At 37.9% G+C, this 20,375-nt stretch overlaps 1 protein-coding gene across 1 annotated transcript in view; it reads right to left on the bottom strand.

The window, feature by feature from the left end:
* The window catches only part of cpne2 (copine II), a 47,938-nt gene that overhangs the window by 1,977 nt on the left and 25,586 nt on the right, over positions 1-20,375 (bottom strand). Inside the window, exons 11-14 of the mRNA XM_083552090.1 lie at positions 17,074-17,207; positions 16,893-16,947; positions 16,236-16,287; positions 15,974-16,107 (exon numbers count right to left, since the gene is read on the bottom strand). Coding sequence (XP_083408216.1) covers positions 15,974-16,107; positions 16,236-16,287; positions 16,893-16,947; positions 17,074-17,207 — 375 coding nt within the window. The remainder of the gene's footprint in view (positions 1-15,973; positions 16,108-16,235; positions 16,288-16,892; positions 16,948-17,073; positions 17,208-20,375) is intronic.

Here is a 20,375-nt window from a genome sequence, read left to right as displayed (position 1 = left end):
TCGTTCTAATGAGGAAGCTTAATATAACGAGGTGATAGTGCTCTCACCCACATGAGTTCACAGACACTGATTGGCTAGCATTACTGTTATTGTAATTGTCAAGCATGCCAAAGACTGCCAACCTCAGCGATTCGGACATATAATGACCATGATGGGGTTTACACGTTTCTGTTCTGACACTCAGGAGCCCTGAAAAATAAAAGTGCTTGCTAACTTACCGTACTTTGTAAAATATCATTATAAATAATGAAAGCAAATGTTAAATATAAACCTAAGTATTAAAATGTAAAAAGTAAAGTAAAATTAAAAGCAAAATTAAATACATTTGTGTAGACATTTGCATCTATCTATCTATCTATCTATCTATCTATCTATCTATCTATCTATCTATCTATCTATCTATCTATCTGTCTGTCTGTCTGTCTGTCTGTCTGTCTGTCTGTCTGTCTGTCTGTCTGTCTGTCTGTCTGTCTGCATTAGCATTAGCATAAATCAAAAGCTGCAGACCAGTGCGCATTAGCCACTTCATCAGACATTAATGTATTAATTTTTTGTTAGACTAACAGTGTGACCAAGCCAAAGGTTGTCTGAATGCCTTCCCATTGTTAAAACTCTGTGTGGTAGTGTGTACAAATATACATTCACAATCTGTCAGTAAACTGTGGAATGAGTGCTGCTATTTAGCAAGCTGTTGACATTAATATAATTTAGGATAACACACAGAGACAAGGGTGAAGTTACTCAAGGATGTGTCATTAATGCTCATATTTCTCCTTAATGAGCCATTGTAATGTTCTTCATACAGTGTTTGAAACTGACTACCTGCAGTATACAGAGCTTTCTAGCAATGATGGTGTGACTTTCCTTTTTGTACCCATTTGTCTTTTTATTGCTGCACTACTCTGACAGAAAAACTGGCTCTGAAATGAGCTCAAATGATAAACCAACTTGAACTATATGGACATAATTCTTCTCTCCATTTTTCCCCAGCTCTTGCCTATAACAAGACAGCTATCAACCTGGAAGTAAAGGCTAACACATGATTCGTCCATGACATACAATGCCGCCAATCCCATCTTTTCAAACTGCTCCATATTCTGCATCACAGGGAAGTGTAACGCGCTTGGAGGAAAGCACCGTCTACACATTTCTACATACAGGAGTTCAGAGATGCCCATAATTGGCCAGCATTACTATGATTACGGTTAGTATGATTAATGAGCATGCACTATCATCTACCAACCAGACAACACAGCAAATCTGGCTTCAAATGCTGCCAGCAAATAGAAGGCTGTGGAATCATCATGATATGAATCTGCATATTCTAAAACTTTTTCTCTTGTTCCACTCAGGAGCCTACTCTCCTTTACATATCATATTTATACTGTCCCAATGTACCGTTATATACATTTAATTTACATGCAATACTCCCAATTTATGCGTGTATTGCATTAGCGATCAAATAAAGGCAAACCATTTAGCAGATTATTATAATCTGATGATATAATTAAATATTAAGAGGGAAAATTCAACAATTACAATGAAGTGGAGTTAGAGTTACAATAAATGAGTATTGGTTATTGGTTAGAGGTAATATAATACATAATACATAGGTAATACATATATATATTAGGGGTGTAACGGTACACGTATTTGTACCAAACTTTTTCGGTACAGGGATTTCGGTACATGTGTACCGATTGCAATCCTTTTGATGTGCGGAACATAGTTCAAACCCGAGTTCCCTCAGGAACATATTAAGTGGCCGAACGCAAGTTTGTTTTGGCTCCGCCTTGCACTTTGGGTCCATTTTTTTTATTATTATAATTAAACTTGAAAACATATGCAACTATGCCAGGGGTATGAAAAAGAAACTAGAGTTTGCACATTGACACAGTGGCTATTAATCTGTACTGCAAATAATTTGTACCGTGCCGAAATACGGTTTGTAATGCGTTGTTTTGCTCATGATCAAAATCGCGAACACTTCCAGTTTTATGACTCGCGATATGAATTGCTTAGCGTTTGCTTCAGAATCAGAATCGGATTCAGAATCAAATTTAATTTATTACTCATATTAATCAATATAATAAAAAGTGTATATTTTAAAATAAAATAAAAATAAAAATAAATTAGATTTATTCTACTTTATTTTTTAAGATTTTATATTGATAAAATGTTATAAAATTTTTATATATTTATCCAAGCAGGCATTTTATTTAAAATTGTTTAAAAAATGTAAACTGCGGATGTTCACAAATGATAATAATAATAAACTACGTTAATTAAAAAACAACAAGCAGTTTTATGTTTTGCATTTCATGCAAATATTCACTCAGAACAGGACTCAAACGGGTCAGTTAAAGAAGATGAGTCCTCATGCATCAGGTGCAAAAGCTGTTTTAAAAAACAGATGCATGATTGCTGCTAACATTGCTTTAGAGTTTGTAGAAGTGGAAGGTCTGCTTGTCAGTGCTTAGACCATACGCCACACATGGCAACTCGGTTTGCATGGCCGTCCTTCCAGAAGGAAGCCTCTTCTGAAGCTGGCTCACAAGAAAACCTGCAAACAGTTTGCAGAAGACAACCTGTCCAAGAGCATGAATTACTGGAGCCATGTCCTATGGTCTAATGAGACTAAAATAAGGCTCAGATGGTGTCCAGCATGTGTGGCGATGCCCTGTTGAGGAGTACCGAGAAAATTGTGTCTTGCCTGTAGTCAAGCATGGTGGTGGTAACATCATGGTGCTGCTGGTACTGGGGGGCTTCCCAGATTCCAACATGTACTGTGACATTCTGAAGCAGAATATGTGGCGCTCCTTTCAGAAAATGGGCCAAACTGCAGTTTTCCAACATAATAACAACCTCAAACACACCGCCCAAATGACTACTGCTTTGCTGAGGAAGATGAAGGTAAAGGTGATGCAGTGGCCAAGTTTTTCTCCAGACCTGAACCCCATTGAGCACTTGTGGGGCATCACAAGTGCCCACGAGAAAGATGGAGAAGCACCATGTGTCTAACATCCAGGAGCTCCGTGATGTGAATATGGAGGAATGGATGAGGATCCCAGCAACAACCTGTGCAGCTCTGGTGAATTCCATTCCCAGGAGGATTAAGGCAGTGCTACATAACAATGGTGCTCACACACACTATTGACACATTGGACACAGTTTTGACATGTTTACTTTGGGTGTACTCACGTTTGGTGCCAACTATTTTGACAATAATGGCTCTACGTTTAGTTATTTTTAGAGGTTTCAGGCTTCAAATTGACTACTCTAAAAAATATCCAAGTTTCATTTCTATAGTATTGTCACTTAAGAATATATACTAAAATGGTTGCTGAAATGTGAAGGGTTGTACTCACTTTTGTTAGATACTGTATATACTAGTTTCCATCCCGAATAACACATTTCATAACCACTTAACATAAATTATATAAAAAATACAAATAAAAAACATGTCTATTGGGTTTCGATAATAACACAGAAAATGTGTGATAAAATAGTCCATCTGGCTAAAACCCCATATCTAAGGAAGTTAATGTCTCATGTCTCATTTATATGTAAGTAAATGTTAGTATTAAGGATATATAGTAATGTTGCTGCTTATACGTATTATAAATGCTTACTTTAGCAGGTTGGTAAAATGTTATGTTCAAATCAACACACACACCCTGACTGGCTGTCAGGAGTAAACTGCTGAATAAAAAACTGACAGTGTGTTATAATTATAGTCCTGGACTACAATTAACATCAACCACTGCAACATCACATGACTGGGGGACATATCTCTAATCACTCACATCCTTTTCTTGTCACCTTGATTAGCACTTGTATGTAACTTCGACCTTCACAGCACTCATGGTCTTCCGTTTGTTGTTCCATGCTGGTTGTTATTTCATGCTTTTGCATGCTAATGCTTATATTCATGTTCAGGCTTGTTTCTGTTCTTTATTTACATTTGTATTTATTTTGTGTTTTGCTTATATTTTTTGTTTTATATTCGCGAATTGACTTCTCTCAGCCTCTCTGCCCAGCTGAGAATGCTGCCCTTTTTCCTTTAACCGGCTGAAGACGTCACCCTGCCTTCTTGCTCAGCTGATAGTGTCACCCTGTCTCCTTGGCTGGCTAGTAATAACACTGATGTGCAACAGAAAAATGTGTGCTTTCACACTTTATTCCACAGAAATTTTTTTAACTGGAACACCTTTTTTTAATACGGGGTAAATGGCTCACACAGTGACACACACTGTAACCATAACATCAATCTCAGTTAACCAACCAGCCCATAATTACGGTAGTAATAATAATAATAATAATAATAATAATAATAATAATAATAATAATAATAATAATAATAATAAATAGTAGCAAAAGTTGAAATAGGAGTTGCATTAATAAGGACTTAAAAAAATATGGGTTGAAATGGTTGTTTGCAACCTGATTAGTTAGCCAAAGCAAGTTAGAACCAGTAAAAGCGTTGTTATGGTTACAGTGTGAACATCTCATTAGCTGCTTTTCTATATCAGCACAAAAGGTGCTCTGGCCATTGCTTTTCTTCCCCGAGTGTGAAAGCACCATTACACACACACACACTTTATACACTGTCCTTCATACAGTCTCATGAGAAAACATTTTCTTGAACTTCCGTCACTTTTCTCTCTATTAAGTGAATGTTTAAATATAGTAGTGTGAATGTCAGGTGTGGGATGGAATGAATGGACTTTTGATATATCTGAGTTCTGAACAGTGAATATACTTTTCTTTACTGACAACTACCAGTTACCAATGGTAACATTACAAGTACCATTTAAAAGGCTCTGTAGCAGAGCCTTGTGTTCTTTACCAACCAAATAACACATGTAAGTATAAGAAATACCAGGAAGAAGAGGACAATACTTAAAATATATACTGTATATATATTTTTTTCATTCCAAAAGCATGTTACAGAGCAGAGGTCTTAGATTTTAGTCAATAGGGGGTCTTAAACTTAAAACCTACAATATATACAATTTGAATTGTATGTTTGTCTTTAACTCCTTAATATATAATGACTGCCTCACTGCTGTTAAAATAATGCATCTTAGAAAGCACAAAGAAAAGTCTTACAGTGTATCAGAACTAAATGTGGCCAACTACCAGAATAATTTGCAGATGCTGAATCCAAATAAATTTGCAAGTTTGGTAACCACAACATACAATCGAGCCCCATAACCCTGCTCTGAATGAGATATAAAAATTGAAAGTGTGTGGGGAGGCACATGATGAAACATCCCCTACTCACACTCCAGCAGGCAGAGAGTGAAGGGAGGGTGTAAGTGCTAGAGGGGAATTTACACTGTCACTTTTTCCTCCTCCTGCTGCTTTCCACAGTTGCGCTTCCTCGACACTTTGATTTAGCACAGAGTTCTGACTCTGCTCAGCATGCCCAGGATAATGAATCTGTTTTCCAGCTGCACAACTGCTGCTACTGCACCAACACACTGCATTTGCTCATCAGTGTCCCGGAGCACTTCAACAGCATGGTCTCTAAAAAAAACAGCCCTTACGCCACCCACGCCGAAATGTCACGACAGATCGTACTCCTCTATCAATTTGGACAGTTGCCTAAAATTAAAGGAATCAGTGGGGGAAAATGGGATAAGAACGCTGTATACAGACTAGTAAAAAAATAATGGTTTGTTGCCCCTTCTGTGGCCGACATTTGCATTACTCTGAAAAAGAAAGGAAACAATGTCTTTTATCCATTTTACCTTGACAACAAAGTGGCAAAATAAAATGTCCTGAAACATGGTGTGCAATGTGGTCATGCAGGGGTTAAAAAACAGCAGACAGAGCCAAGACCATATTCCTTTAGGGAATAATGTGATGCTGAGAAGTGGTGAACAACAGGCACTGATTCAAGCTTCCCCACTGTCCTCAGGATGGGACGTCACACAACCCCTCAGGAGTGGTCAGGACACAACATAAATAGAAAAGATGCTTTCTGTGCCCTGAAAGTACATGTCATAGGTGTACCATGCTCTGGGCATGCTGTGGACATTTCCCCACTAATCAAAGGCATAGCCAGGGGGGTGGATTGCAGGTTTGAATCCCCTGGCACACACACAAAGGATATATTTACTGTATATATATATGTTAGGGCTGTCAGTTAATTGCATGATTGTCATTAGTTAACTCATGATTAATCCCAACTTATACTAATTTTATTTGTTCTAAATGTACCTTAAATTAATACTTTTCAAGGTTTTAATACTCTAATCAACATGGACATGGACAAATATGGATGCTAAATGTATGTAAATATATGTTTATTATTATTGAAACCACCATAAACATAGAGCATAAAGAACATAGACATGTTTCAAAGACAGTAGACGTTTTTCTTAAAACTTGTTCATGCCTATTAATTACATGAAAAAAAAAGAACATAGAAAAACCACAGGTTCCCATTACTTCCCTTTCTTTTACTGAGGCCGTTGCTCAAACAGACAAGCCTGTTTAAATTTTCAGTGGACAAGGCAGCTTGTAAGAATATTCTTGTAAATGTTTTAAAGTCATTTTGGTGTTTTAAAGTACGTAAATCATCAGGACACCAATTGCTATGTTTCCACACGGACAATTTTAATTACCGGATGTGTGCATCATGGTGGATTTTTGTTCTTGATCTGAGACATAGAGCATCAGTAAAACAAATGTTTAGTGTAGTAAAAACATTTTTTAGTGGAGTAAATTTGTTTTTGTATACGAGTAAAGAAAAGACGTCATGAATAAATGCATGTTGCGTTGAAGGTTTTAATTCTGACTGTTTTATATTTATTTATATTTTTTTATAAAAATATTTAATATATGTTTGTATGTATATATATATATATATATATATATATATATATATATATATATATATATATATATATATATATATGTTATATGTTTCTGCCTGTGTGTCTTGAGTTAATAAAAAATAATAATTCCTTCCTGTATCCATGGAAACATTGCTCTCTAAGCTCAGGGATATAGAGGTGATGGTCGATGGAATATTGTAGGTTTTACTAAAGAAGAAAAAGAAAGCTAGACTTGTTCTTTTTAGCTAAAAGGCATGGTTATCATTTTCATTGTGCAGATCACACTGTGAATTCTTTGTGTAAAAGTGATTCCTGATTATGCCACCTCTTTTAAAAGTGCACTTCATTAGCACTGTTTTACATAAGCTGACAGCAGAAACATAATCTGAATGAAGTGCCAATAGAGCACTTAGTTCAACAAATAACATTTGAAATATTTGTAAATAAAAACCGTGGCTTGTAGCTAAGTAAGTTATAGTTATAATAGCTAAATAAACCTGCAGGCTCAAGTTGTTTGGTTTACATTTAATTTTTTTTATTTAAAAGCATCTAATGAAGACATTATGTATCAACAATAATTTAAAATGACTTCCAAACCATCCATTATTCAGTGACTGTGGGACGTTTTAATCACTGTAAGCAGTGGTACAGGTATCTGTTATAATATTTTTCTGTATATGTGTATATATCTGTGTTTACTTTCCTTTTGTAAGTTTTCTTTCTCCAAAGTAAAAAAATCTAAAACCATTAAAAATTATTTATACATTCAGATTTTTGCAGTATTTACCAATTACAAAGATAAAATAACAAGCTATAGTGTTTGTGTAAATCTGTTATAGATTTTGGTTACTGACCAAAACTGCAGCTCTGAGCCCCCTGTAAGTCTGATTGATGCTGATATGTTTAAGTTGAGTCAGTCATGTAGACTACATTTCAGTTATTTGTGTGCAATTCAGTCATTGTTAGCTGGTTATATGGTTCTTGAATGCTAAAGAATCCTGAATCTTGTATGCCATAGAAGTCCAAATATAAGACAAGGTATACTTTGTTTCTATTGTGGCTCTGACCTGGGATTCAGAGAAGATTTTCATGTGGGTTGTGCTATCCACCAAAAATGGTCCACAATAAACAAGCAAATAGCATGATACTGTGTGCACTTTCTGTTCACTTTTTTTTAACCTACTTTATCATCCATCATTCCAAGTAAATAAAACACAAAATAAACTGGCTTCACCCACTATGGTATCTGAAATAAAGCTCTCTACCAGCATTTTTGTCACCAGTATGTTTCAAAATATATTCATACATGAATGTGGCTCAAAAAGGACAAAACATATGGCAAATCCTATAACGCACAATACAAACTAGAGCACTGAGGACTATTCGCCAAATTGCACACAAAGTGGGTGCCCCCCTCCGTATGCCCCCCTGATGACTCTCTAAACTCCAGGGTTTTAATGTGCAAGAAACAGGACCGTTAGTGTCTCATTATCTCAGTTCCACTGCGATATACACACTGAGGAAGACAGAATGTACAAATGCATGCAGTTAAAGGTTCTAAGTCAGTAGTGAGACTGTGTAATATGTAACACAATGCTTACAAATAAATCAATGTGTATATACTGTATAAGTGTTGATAAAAAAGTTCTTGAATATTCCAAGTAAGAAACCTAACCGGTGTATTACAACCTATTAACATTTTATATAGTTGACTAAAGTATCATATTCAGCTTTAGCTCCTTTCCTGCTTTGTTTGCTTCACTACAAAAAAATAAGGAATTACCATTTGTTGGTGACAGCTCATATTCTCTCTCGCTCTTGCTTGCTCTCTCCAGTTTTATCTTTTGTATTTTGACGGTACAATTAAGGACAAAAAGCTCCAAGCCCTTCTTGAAGGAGGTTAAATGATAACTATTATGTCCTCCTACCAAGCAAAAACACATTGGTCACAGTGAATATGTTTGTCTCTAATGTTTGGTCATCTAATATTTTATGCACAGTTAAAAAAAAAAAGCTGCTGTTTGCCTAATGAACGCATACAAAAACATACAAACACATTTAAAATGCTCTAAATCTTCTACATGACACTTCAGAAGTTCGTGTTTTGCTGACCAGAAATATTATTTCCTGTTGATCTCTGTTGATCGTTATTAAACATTTGATTACATTCCCTCAGGCCTTTCTCTCTATAAAAACTTATCTGTGAGTGTCTCAATGTTCAGAAGCATGAACAGAACCTTCACACAGTTTACTTGTTTTTGTTATAAAAAAAAAAAAAAAAACACCCCTACTGTATGTCTGCTTGTATAAGTCACTGCAACTGACCGGAAAGAAACAAAGCAGACCTGATGGATGTGACTGAATTGCCATTAAAACCCATGAACAGTAAAAAAAAAAAAAAGAAAGAGAGAGAGAGAGAGAGAGAGAGAGAGAGAGAGAGAGAGAGAGAGAGAGAGAGAGAGAGAGAGAGAGAGAACATTTGTTCACTGGATCAGCTACTATAAATATCTTTAATTGAAAAGGAAATTTAATGGCTGTTCTCAGCTCTGCTTATAATAAGACCGCGAGAATCTGCGAGTGCTGTGCCTGTTCAAAGTGGCTCAGCAGACTTTGAACTGACAACCCCAGGCGCATTTTGTGGGATTTTTTACCAAGCAATTAGGAGCTGCCGATCTAGCGTTTGGTTCAGGAATAAGACAGTACACATGACCGCATTTAAAGCCAGGCATGCTGTTTGTGTGCATCACTAGACAAATCGTTGGTGAATAAACACATTTTTGCATCAGCTCTTCTCAGGGTTTGCATTAGGATTGTACATCCATACAGTGGAGCAAGGAGTATTGAGATAAATAATGAGATATTTTATGTGGTTTATCTCTTTACTAATGCCTATACCTGAACCCATATTCTACTATGAAAGAACTATAGTAACTTAACAACAATTAATTGTATGCTAAACAATTTAGTACATGGAGCTGCTGAATTGGGGAAATAATGAACATTAACAACATTTTTGTACTTTAACCCAGCCATTAGGGGGGCACAAGCCAGTGTACTCTTAGTGCCGGTCCCAAGCCCGGGTAAATGGGGAGGGTTGCGTTAGGAAGGGCATCCAGTGTAAAACATGTGCCAAATCAAATATGCGGATCACAAATGAGAATTTCATACCGGATCGGTCGAGGCCCGGGTTAACAACGACCGCCACAGGTATCGTTAGCCGACAGGGTACCGGTGGAAATTGGGCTACTGTTGGCCGAAGGAGGAGAAGGAGAGGAGGAAGACGTCTACAGAGACGGCAGGAAAAGGAGCAGTGTAGGAGAGTAGAGGTTCGGGTTGGTACTTTAAATGTTGGTACTATGACGGGTAAAGGGAGAGAGATAGCTGATATGATGGAGAGGAGAAAGGTAGATGTGTTGTGTGTTCAGGAGACCAAGTGGAAAGGGAGTAAGGCCAGGAACATTGGAGGTGGGTTTAAACTGTTTTATCATGGTGTGGATGGGAAGAGAAATGGTGTAGGGGTGATTTTGAAGGAAGCGTACAGTAAGAGTGTAGTGGAGGTGAAGAGAGTTTCTGATAGGGTGATGATCGTGAAGGTGGAAGTTGAAGGGATGATGATAAATGTCATCAGTGCCTATGCTCCACAAGTTGGCTGTGAGATGGAGGAGAAAGAAAGATTCTGGAGTGAATTAGATGAAGTGGTAGATGGTGTACCTAGGAAAGAACGATTGGTGATTGGGGCAGACTTTAATGGGCATGTAGGTGAAGGGAACAGAGGTGATGAGGAGGTGATGGGTAGGTATGGTTTTAAGGAGAGGAATGTGGAAGGGCAGATGGTGGTAGATTTTGCTAAAAGGATGGAAATAGCAGTGGTGAACACGTATTTTAAGAAGAAGGAGGATCATAGGGTGACGTATAAGAGTGGAGGAAGGTGCACACAGGTGGATTATCTTCTGTGTAGGAGATGCAACCTGAAGGAGATTGGAGACTGTAAGGTGTTGGCGGGGGACAGTGTAGCTAGACAGCATCGGATGGTGGTCTGTAGGATGGTTTTGGAGGCGAAGAAGAAGAGGAGGAAAGTAAGGATTGAAAGAAGAATAAGATGGTGGAAACTGAAGGAGGAAGAGTGTAGTGTGAGGTTCAGGGAAGAGGTCAGACAGGGGCTCGGTGGTGGTGAAGAGGTGCCAGATGATTGGGCAACTACTGCAGGAGTGATGAGGGAGGCAGCTAGAAAAGTACTTGGTGTGACATCTGGAAATAGAAAGCAAGACAAGGAGACGTGGTGGTGGAATGAGGAAGTGCAGGAGAGCATAAGGGGAAAGAGGTTGGCAAAACAGAAGTGGGATCGACAGAGTGATGAGAAAAGTAGGCAGGAGTACAAGGAGATGCGGCAGCAGGTTAAAAGGGATGTGGCGAAAGCCAAGGAAAAGGCATATGAGGAACTGTATAAGAGGTTGGACACTAAGGAAGGAGAAAAGGATTTATACCGATTGGCCAAGCAGAGGGACCGAGCTGGGAAGGATGTACTGCAAGTTAGAGCAATAAAGGATGGAGAGGGAAATGTGTTGACTAGTGAGGAGAGTGTGTTGAGAAGATGGAGGGAGTATTTTGAGCAGCTGATGAATGAGGAAAATCAGAGAGAGAGAAGGTTGGAGGATGTGGAGTTGGTGAAGCAGGATGTAGATAGGATTAGTAAGGAGGAAGTGAGAGCAGCGATTAAGAGGATGAAGAATGGAAAGTCGGTTGGACCAGATGACATACCGGTAGAAGCGTGGAGATGTTTAGGAGAGATGGCAGTGGAGTTTTTAACCAGATTGTTTAACAGGATTCTGGAAGGGGAGAGGATGCCTGAGGAATGGAGAAGGAGTGTGCTGGTACCGATCTTTAAGCATAAGGGAGATGTGCAGACCTGCAGTAACTACAGGGGAATTAAGTTGATCAGTCACACCATGAAGTTATGGGAAAGAGTAGTGGAAGCCAGGTTGAGAGAAGAGGTGACCATCTGTGAGCAACAGTATGGTTTCATGCCGAGGAAGAGCACCACAGATGCCTTATTTGCTTTAAGGATGTTGATGGAGAAGTATAGAGAAGGACAGAAGGAGCTGCATTGTGTATTTGTGGATTTAGAGAAAGCGTACGACAGGGTGCCGAGAGAGGAGTTGTGGTATTGTATGAGGAAGTGAGGTGTGTCAGAGAAGTATGTGAGGGTGGTGCAGGACATGTATGAGGACAGTGTGACGGCAGTAAAGTGTGCAGTAGGTACGACAGACTGGTTCAGGGTGAAGGTTGGACTGCATCAAGGATCGGCCCTGAGCCCTTTCCTGTTTGCAGTGGTGATGGACAGGTTGACGGACGAGGTCAGACAGGAGTCTCCCTGGACTATGATGTTTGCAGATGATATTGTGATTTGTGGTGAGAGTAGAGAGCAGGTTGAGAAGAGCCTGGAGAGGTGGAGATATGCGCTGGAGAGAAGGGGAATGAAAGTCAGTAGGAGTAAGACAGAGTACATGTGTGTGAATGAGAGGGAGGGCAGTGGAGTGATGCGGTTGCAGGGAGAAGAGGTGGAGAAGGTGGAGGAGTTCAGGTACCTGGGGTCAACAGTGCAAAGTAATGGAGAGTGTTTCAGGGAAGTAAAGAAAAGAGTGCAGCCAGGGTGGAGTGGGTGGAGAAGAGTGACAGGAGTGATTTGTGATAGAAGAGTATCTGCAAGAATGAAAGGGAAAGTTTATAGGACTGTGGTGAGACCTGCGATGTTGTATGGATTAGAGACAGTGGCATTGAGTAAAAGACAGGAGGTGGAGCTGGAGGTAGCAGAGCTGAAGATGTTGAGGTTTTCGTTGGGAGTGACGAGGATGGACAAGATTAGAAATGAGTTTATTAGAGGGACAGCACATGTAGGATGTTTTGGTGACAAGGTGAGGGAGGTGAGATTGAGATGGTTTGGACATGTGCAGAGAAGGGACATGAATTATATTGGTAGAAAAATGCTAAAGATGGAGCCACCAGGTAGGAGGAAAAGAGGAAGGCCAAGGAGGAGGTTCATGGATGTGGTGAGGGAAGACATGCAGGTAGTTGGTGTAAAAGAGGCAGATATAGAGGACAGGGTGGTATGGAGACAGATGATCCGCTGTGGCGACCCCTAATGGGAGCAGCCGAAAGAAAAAGAAGAACAACAACAACAACATTTTTGTACTTTCTGCACTCAAGTGCACTAAGCTTCAAATAAAATAAAACTGCATTAGAGTAATAATTAAAGATAAAATATATTTACAGACACCTTACATGACACTCAAGGACACTTTACATTACATTATGCCTCAGTAATTTGAGACTTTCGAATCTTAAAGTTCAATCAGACATTTCTGTGATTTCAAATTCTTTTATAAGATTTCTGAATGTGGGCCCCTAATAAAATCATATAGACTATGGGTAGAAATATGTAAATTGTAAATTTATGCCATTAGCATCATAGCAAACCTTTACTTTTTAATTAATCAATTAACACATTAAATATAAGTAAGTATGAAAGCATAAATCTAAGGGAGTTTTTCCTTGCCACAGTCGCCATGGCTTGCTCATCAGGGATAAACACACATCGTTCACCTTAACTGTTACATTCTGTAAAGCTGCTTAGCACACTCATTAAAACAGAGTACCAAAACAAAAGACATACATAAAAAAGGTAGTAAAATCCTAGCTCCATATGTTAGAATGCTAATTGAAAGAGGGTAAAATACAGCTGTGTTTGTAGATAAAATTCAAACAATAAAGCTAGTAGAAAGCACTACTGACACACCCCCGGTGAGGATAAACTGTCTATATTCACTAGTTTAAAAATCTATTTATTTTAGAAATATTGGAAAGGACCATAAATAATACGATAAAAATATTGCAATACAACGATGAAATTCCTTTTATGCCTTACCATCAATTATGGCTTGAAGTCTTTGACCCACTAGATATCACTAGATTCAATTTTTTTTCTATTTATGTTCACGCAGGAATCAGCCCCAATCAGCATCAAATCTTTTTTTATCTATTTCCCGGAACACACCATGGCAAACAAATATGGCAACCACAGACTTTAATACCCCAACCACATAACACACTGGGTTTGTCTCAATCAGCTCCATAGCACCCTAGGTCAGGAATCAGTATCGTGAACCCTGATTGACTGAACATCGGACACTTAACTCAATCCTCACCGACATGACTAATTAATTTCCCAGTCAGTCACTGTTAAAACCCAAACAAATACACTTGATAAAGATAGATAGATAGATAGATAGATAGATAGATAGATAGATAGATAGATAGATAGATAGATAGATAGATAGATAGATAGATAGATAGATAGATAGATAGATAGATAGATAGATGAAATGTGTAGGTATATTAAAGAAAAGAGTCTGGGCCAAAAAAAAAAAAAGATTCTTAAAGATGTTAGCTGAGATTTTGTCCACCACTTTTTCGAGTTTTTTTTTTCGAGCACATTTTATTAAATTTTTATATATTTTTTTGGATTATTAATTGCAGGACCTTTAGGGATCCAAAGTTCCATTGGATGGATTTTGTGATAGAGGCAATTCTTAAAATTGCCTTATCAGTTCTTAAAACCCCTTATCAGTGCCCTGACTACTGAACTAGGAAGCTGATTAAAACACACTCACTGACATGTTGACCTGCAATTGATTTCTCACACAGGACACTTGATTTCAGACATTTAGATGCTTTAAAAAATAAAAACTTTCATATATTGCAAAGGATCTGCTCGACTCTTCTACAACTAACACACCAAGCCTTCTTTCCTGTGTTTTCAATGTTTGTAAATCACCTGACCTTCTGCCTCTTTTTGTATACTAGTTAGAACGTTCAAGTGTTTTTTTTTTTTATCTGTCTGTTATTTGTCTTCTTTAATAAAAGCATTACCGGCAACCGCAGCTGTTTGTGCCACCTGGCAATCAGCCACTGTTGTCTATCAAGTTTTTTTTTGCTAAGCTCAGAAGTAACACATTCTTGTTTCCTAACAGCATGCCAGACAGTTCATTATAACACAACTCGTGTTTTTGGCATGTCCCTGATTAAATCCCTCTCAGACTTCTCTGGGGTATTTTCTTGACAACAACACATGAGCAACATCTATTGTCTCAATTGCAAAAGAAATTAGCATATCTATAATAAAGTGTAATTAAATAATAAATAATATTTATTGCGTATCCAATTAATGAGCAAAAAATAGCTAGGAATTTGATCAATTATGAATGATGTAAACAGAACTGTACAACGTCCTATCATACAATGTACTAAGGTACAAAAGTCAATGAAGCGCAATGACATAAGCATACGGTGCACTAGGTCAAGCAAAACAAGACTACAAGCAATAACAGCAAGATCGCTTAAAAAAAAAGACTGTCAAAGAGCCCATTCGTTGGAATGGATCCTTAAATCCTTGTTCATGTTACAGTATGTGTTTACCAGCTTCCTCTAGTAAAGCCCTCATTCACTATGAGCCCGCACAGCAAGACGAGTCTGACCAGTGAAAAGCCGCAGGTCTAGCTGGATCAACAGAGCAACATTGTTTTCATTAGGCTAAGCTCTGCTCTCAAAGTTTGGTTACACATTTCTGCACATGTCGCAGCCACCCAACACACTGCCTACTTTTCACAGACCCACTTGGCAGCGCCTGGAGTAACACAAAGAGAAACACTGTTCCACCAGCAGAGGCAGGTGGAAACTGTTTCTGAAGGGATTTACAGAAGGTGGGTGTGGATCCATTGCAGTTTCTGCTGGAGCTCTTAAAAAGGCAGGAATTCGGAAGCCAAGACATGAAACGTAATAGGATTCCATAAAAGTAATTTGTTTTTTTAACTATTGGAGAAGGTTTAAATATTTACACTCGACGCTTCTTTTGTCATATTATTAGAGTGCTGAAGGAGTTACCATACATTTTTGGTGCCCCTATTAATGATTAAACTGCCAGTGCAATAAAATAAACCTATTTCATTTTTAAGCTGAAAGATAATGTACCAAAATTGTAATTGTAATACTAAATTATACAAAAATAGTATAAAATTATTTGTGTAGCATGTAGCTTGTTCTTTAAGAATGTTGAAGAATTCTGCTCTCACCGCTGCTGTGTCCTGTTGCAGGGCCTGTGAGGCGAAACGTGCCACATGGTTGATTATGGGAGCAAAGTTAGTTGGCCCATAAAAGCGAATGTGAGGTAAACAGGTGGAATACGCCTGAACGATGCCTTCAACACCTGCACATATCAAACGTTAGCAATTAGAGCATATAAAACCTACATAAGCACAATTACAATATTACCAATCCACTAATTCTATTGTTAGATATATAAAAAAGACAGTATACAGTGTAGTATTGTCTCACCTGTGCAGAATGGATTGGTAGGGTCAAAGTTGATAGCAAATTCATGGGACACCTGTAATATAAGTACATTATTAGTAGATTATTAAAGGCCAACACTTTTATAGCAGCGTAAACACTTTAAGAGCCCTTGTTATCCAGTGTATAATGATTTGGATGAGAAATAATTACTCCACTCCAGTTCTACCAGATTGCTTCCAACATTTTAAAAAAATTTTTCCCACTTATATTATGAAATGAACTTAGTGTGTATATTTCTGTCATTAACACACACACACACACACACACACACACACACACACACACACACAATACGCACACACACACAACACATGCCTCTATTTTGCTCTTCACTTTCCTCTCTCACTTGTCTTTTTCATCACTCCAGTGCCATGGCAACCCAGATGGGATGACAGTTGCATAATCACAGGGATATGCATGTATTACACATTTTGTTCATCTCTGCCATTTCAGAATTCAATTCAAGCTTCCCCAATTCCCGCCTGCCATTCTATTTTACCTCACTTACTAATTTTATCTTTAATCTGGTGCCAACACCAAAACACAGGAATTCACTATCGCACGAGTAAAGAAAACATTACCCACACATGCACATACACACACACACACACACACACAAACACACAGACACTTTCTCACCTTCCAGTCAGGCGGGAGTTGAGCACCAAATCCGAGTGCAGGAAACATTTTGTCTCTGTGGAAAGAAAACAGTCACCATATGTCTGCCAACACCAACAGTCTCTAACTACTGAACAATTGGAAACTCAGTGAAACACTTCTTGGAATGAACAAAATGACTTTGTGTAGCACAGACGCTTACGAGTCATAGTCCTGTATGATCTGTCCCACGGCCCAGATGGCAGAGAGATACTCGTTGCTGCCCATTGGGTTGATGTAGTGTAGTGAGGACGGCTCCCTGGGGTTCCCATTAGAAGCTGTGAAGTCAATGCCAACCTAGTGGTACACACACATGGTTACAAATATTTATTAAATATCTCAAATTAGCCATAATCAAGCAAGTTATTATGAACATATTTGCAAAATGCAGTGCATTATAAGCACACTTGAAGCTTGGATGCTGTATTACAATTATTACTATTGTGTTAGACACACATTAGGCAACAATGCATTATCAGCCTGACTGGGCTGGATGACTTCACTCCCTCACACAGACACAGCAATGCTCTGTAAGCCTCCTTCACTTGAAGCTGGATCAAACGCTCTCAGCAACAGGAGGTGTTGTCTATGTTAAAAGAAGGTTTAGAAGTGAGTGCCGCTCAAGTTGAGCTCTGACAACTCTGTCCTAAGGCAGTGTTTATCAACCCACTGTAAGGCGATTGCAAACCCGAGCCGTCACGATCCACACTACACACCTACTTACTGTACCAACATCAGAATCTACTAGTAGCTCTACTTCTAGCCTGTCAGGTGAAAAGAGAGAGGAGGAGGAGAGGAGAGGAAAGATGAAACAGGAACAAAGAGATGATGAGACAAAGACAAGTGGATGGAGAGAAATAGATAGATAGATAGATAGATAGATAGATAGATAGATAGATAGATAGATAGATAGATAGATAGATAGATAGATAGAGAGAGAGAGAGAGAGAGAGAGAGAGAGAGAGAGAGAGAGAGAGAGAGAGAGAGAGTAGATTTTGACTTCGCTAAGCCTTTTAATGCGATGTTGCTTTTTTATACTAGGGCATATAATCACAAGCTCTGCCTTTTATTTATCTCTTTATTTGTATAGTAATGTTATACTGTGTTTAACATTTTAGTATTTTCCATTTCAAATGTTAACTTTCCATCAGTTAAGGATAGATAACTATAATTTTTTTTTAATAATGATTAATTTTATTAACAATTAACAATATATATATATATATATATATATATATATATATATATATATATATATATATATATATATATATATATATATATATATATAATGGAATTTAGACCTAAGATATCTAAAATTACAAAGCGCATCCATTTTATAAATATTAATCTATTGTGATAAATAAAGAAATACTCTCCTAATTACCAAGTTAGATGGTAATGTTCTGCCACAGACAGGGAGATAGACAGGGTGTGAGAAACATACATAGGAAAAGATAGTAATAGAGAGTGACACAATGAGGGTGCCATTTCATGTTTTGTGTCCATAGTTGGTCCTCCGAATGCAAGCAAAACAGCAGTGACATTACGGGTTGTAAAATAATACTCTCATCTTTCTGTCAGTGTATGAAACATGTTTTTTTATGCAAAACATTAACATATAATCTAACTATTATGACAATAAGTGAAAGTTTAGGAATAGTTGATTTTAGTTGCACTGTAAAAACTCTGAATTCTATTCAATGGTCTGGATTAAGACTTTCATTGTGTTGCACAAAGAACTTTTCTTTTACCAGGTACTTGTATATAATGATAATGATAATTAGCCTTTCAGTTTCAAATCAATCTATCCTATTAATACTAAAAATGTATTTAAAAAATAGAACAGTAAGTACATTACATGTGAACCTTTTTAAAAAACAATTTGAATCTCTAAATACAGAACCTCTTAATAAAAAGAGTGAACCTTTTTTTTTTTTACAGTCATTTACAAAGTCTACACCACACAGACCAGCATTTATTCTCTGGACAGATATTGTTCCAAAAGACAAATGATATTTGTTCTAAACATCACCACCTTACTATGTCTGAGCCTCATTCAGTTTTCACATTACATCATTACACAATGCTTGTTTATTACCAATTCTGTGGAAATCATTTTTTTGGTAATAAATATAACCTCATAAAAATATGTATCTGGTTTTCTATTCATTTGATGCACTTCTCTACAGACCATTGCTGTGCAGTCTATCATGCATTGATAATATTTTTTCCCATCACCTTTACTGCTTCAAATGCCCACGCAAGTAGATGTTCTGTTTCTGCTCCCACGGTCTGCTTGGCTACTGCTGAACCTGTGACCTTTCCTCTTCCAGTGCTGCTGAAAGTGCTGATGTGCTGGTTAACAGCTCACATGCCAAGCTTAGTGAACTCTTGTATTGTTAATGCAACCAGAATATGTTTGCACATTTGGAGACCTAATATCCCTGCTAAACGCCTCCATTTTATCCAGCAGAAGACTAACAGCACATCATGGCACAGTGAAATATTTGTCTGTTTTCATTTCAGCCACCTTTTTGGCAGCTGCCCTTATCCTGAGCGACTTACAAAGTGCTTTGATGTCTCCATCAATAAATACATTCAGATGCTGGTTCATAAGGGACACAGACTAAGAATACAACCAGTCTTAAGCTGGAAAGAAAATTGTTAGAAAGCAAGCTTGTTACTTTTCCCTTTCTTCCTTGTTTTCATCCCTTCCATTACCCTTACCCTTTCCTTATTCACCCTTTACTTCCTTCCTTTCATTGTTCCTTTATTGATTCTTCCTTTTCATTTTGCCCTACCCTTTAATACCCCCCCACCCAACACACACACACACACACACACACACACACACACACACACACACACACACACACACACACACACTCACACACTCACACTCACACACTCACACACTACCCCGGACAATAGATTAGATTAGAAAATGTCAGCAAAAGGGATTTAAGAACTGAGATGTAATATTTTTGTGCTTATCCCTGTCTTATAAAAGGAGGAAACAAAGAAGAAGCATACACATTACTTGTTCTTCTACACCTTAACCATTTCCTTTTCTAAAAGAGCATGTAATAAAGCAACAAAAACCTGGCCTGCATAGCCTTGGAAGTACATTCAAAAATGCTCATAATTGAGCTTTTAATGGGTACACATGATGAAGGTACATTAGAACAGCTTTCCTCAGACCTTCCTTCAGCCCTCTGAATCTCTCTCCTGTCAGTGCTCTTTCAGTGTCACTATAGCAACCCATGCCTTTCACTCACTTTCTGTGTCATTTGACTTGAGTTACATAAAGGACCATGAGAGGAGACTCTTCATTTAGACAATGTGAAGAAAGAAGTCAGAGGAGCATCAGCCTCCACCATGCACCAATCAAAGCGCCGAGATGAAAATTGCATCAGAAGCATTAAAAAAAAAATATTGAAACCATTTTTTGGAGGTAAACAT

This window comes from Silurus aristotelis, assembly GCF_946808225.1.
Source record: "Silurus aristotelis genome assembly, chromosome: 10".
Classification (NCBI taxonomy): Eukaryota; Metazoa; Chordata; class Actinopteri; order Siluriformes; family Siluridae; genus Silurus; species Silurus aristotelis.
This window is presented reverse-complemented; position numbering and strand designations above follow the sequence as displayed.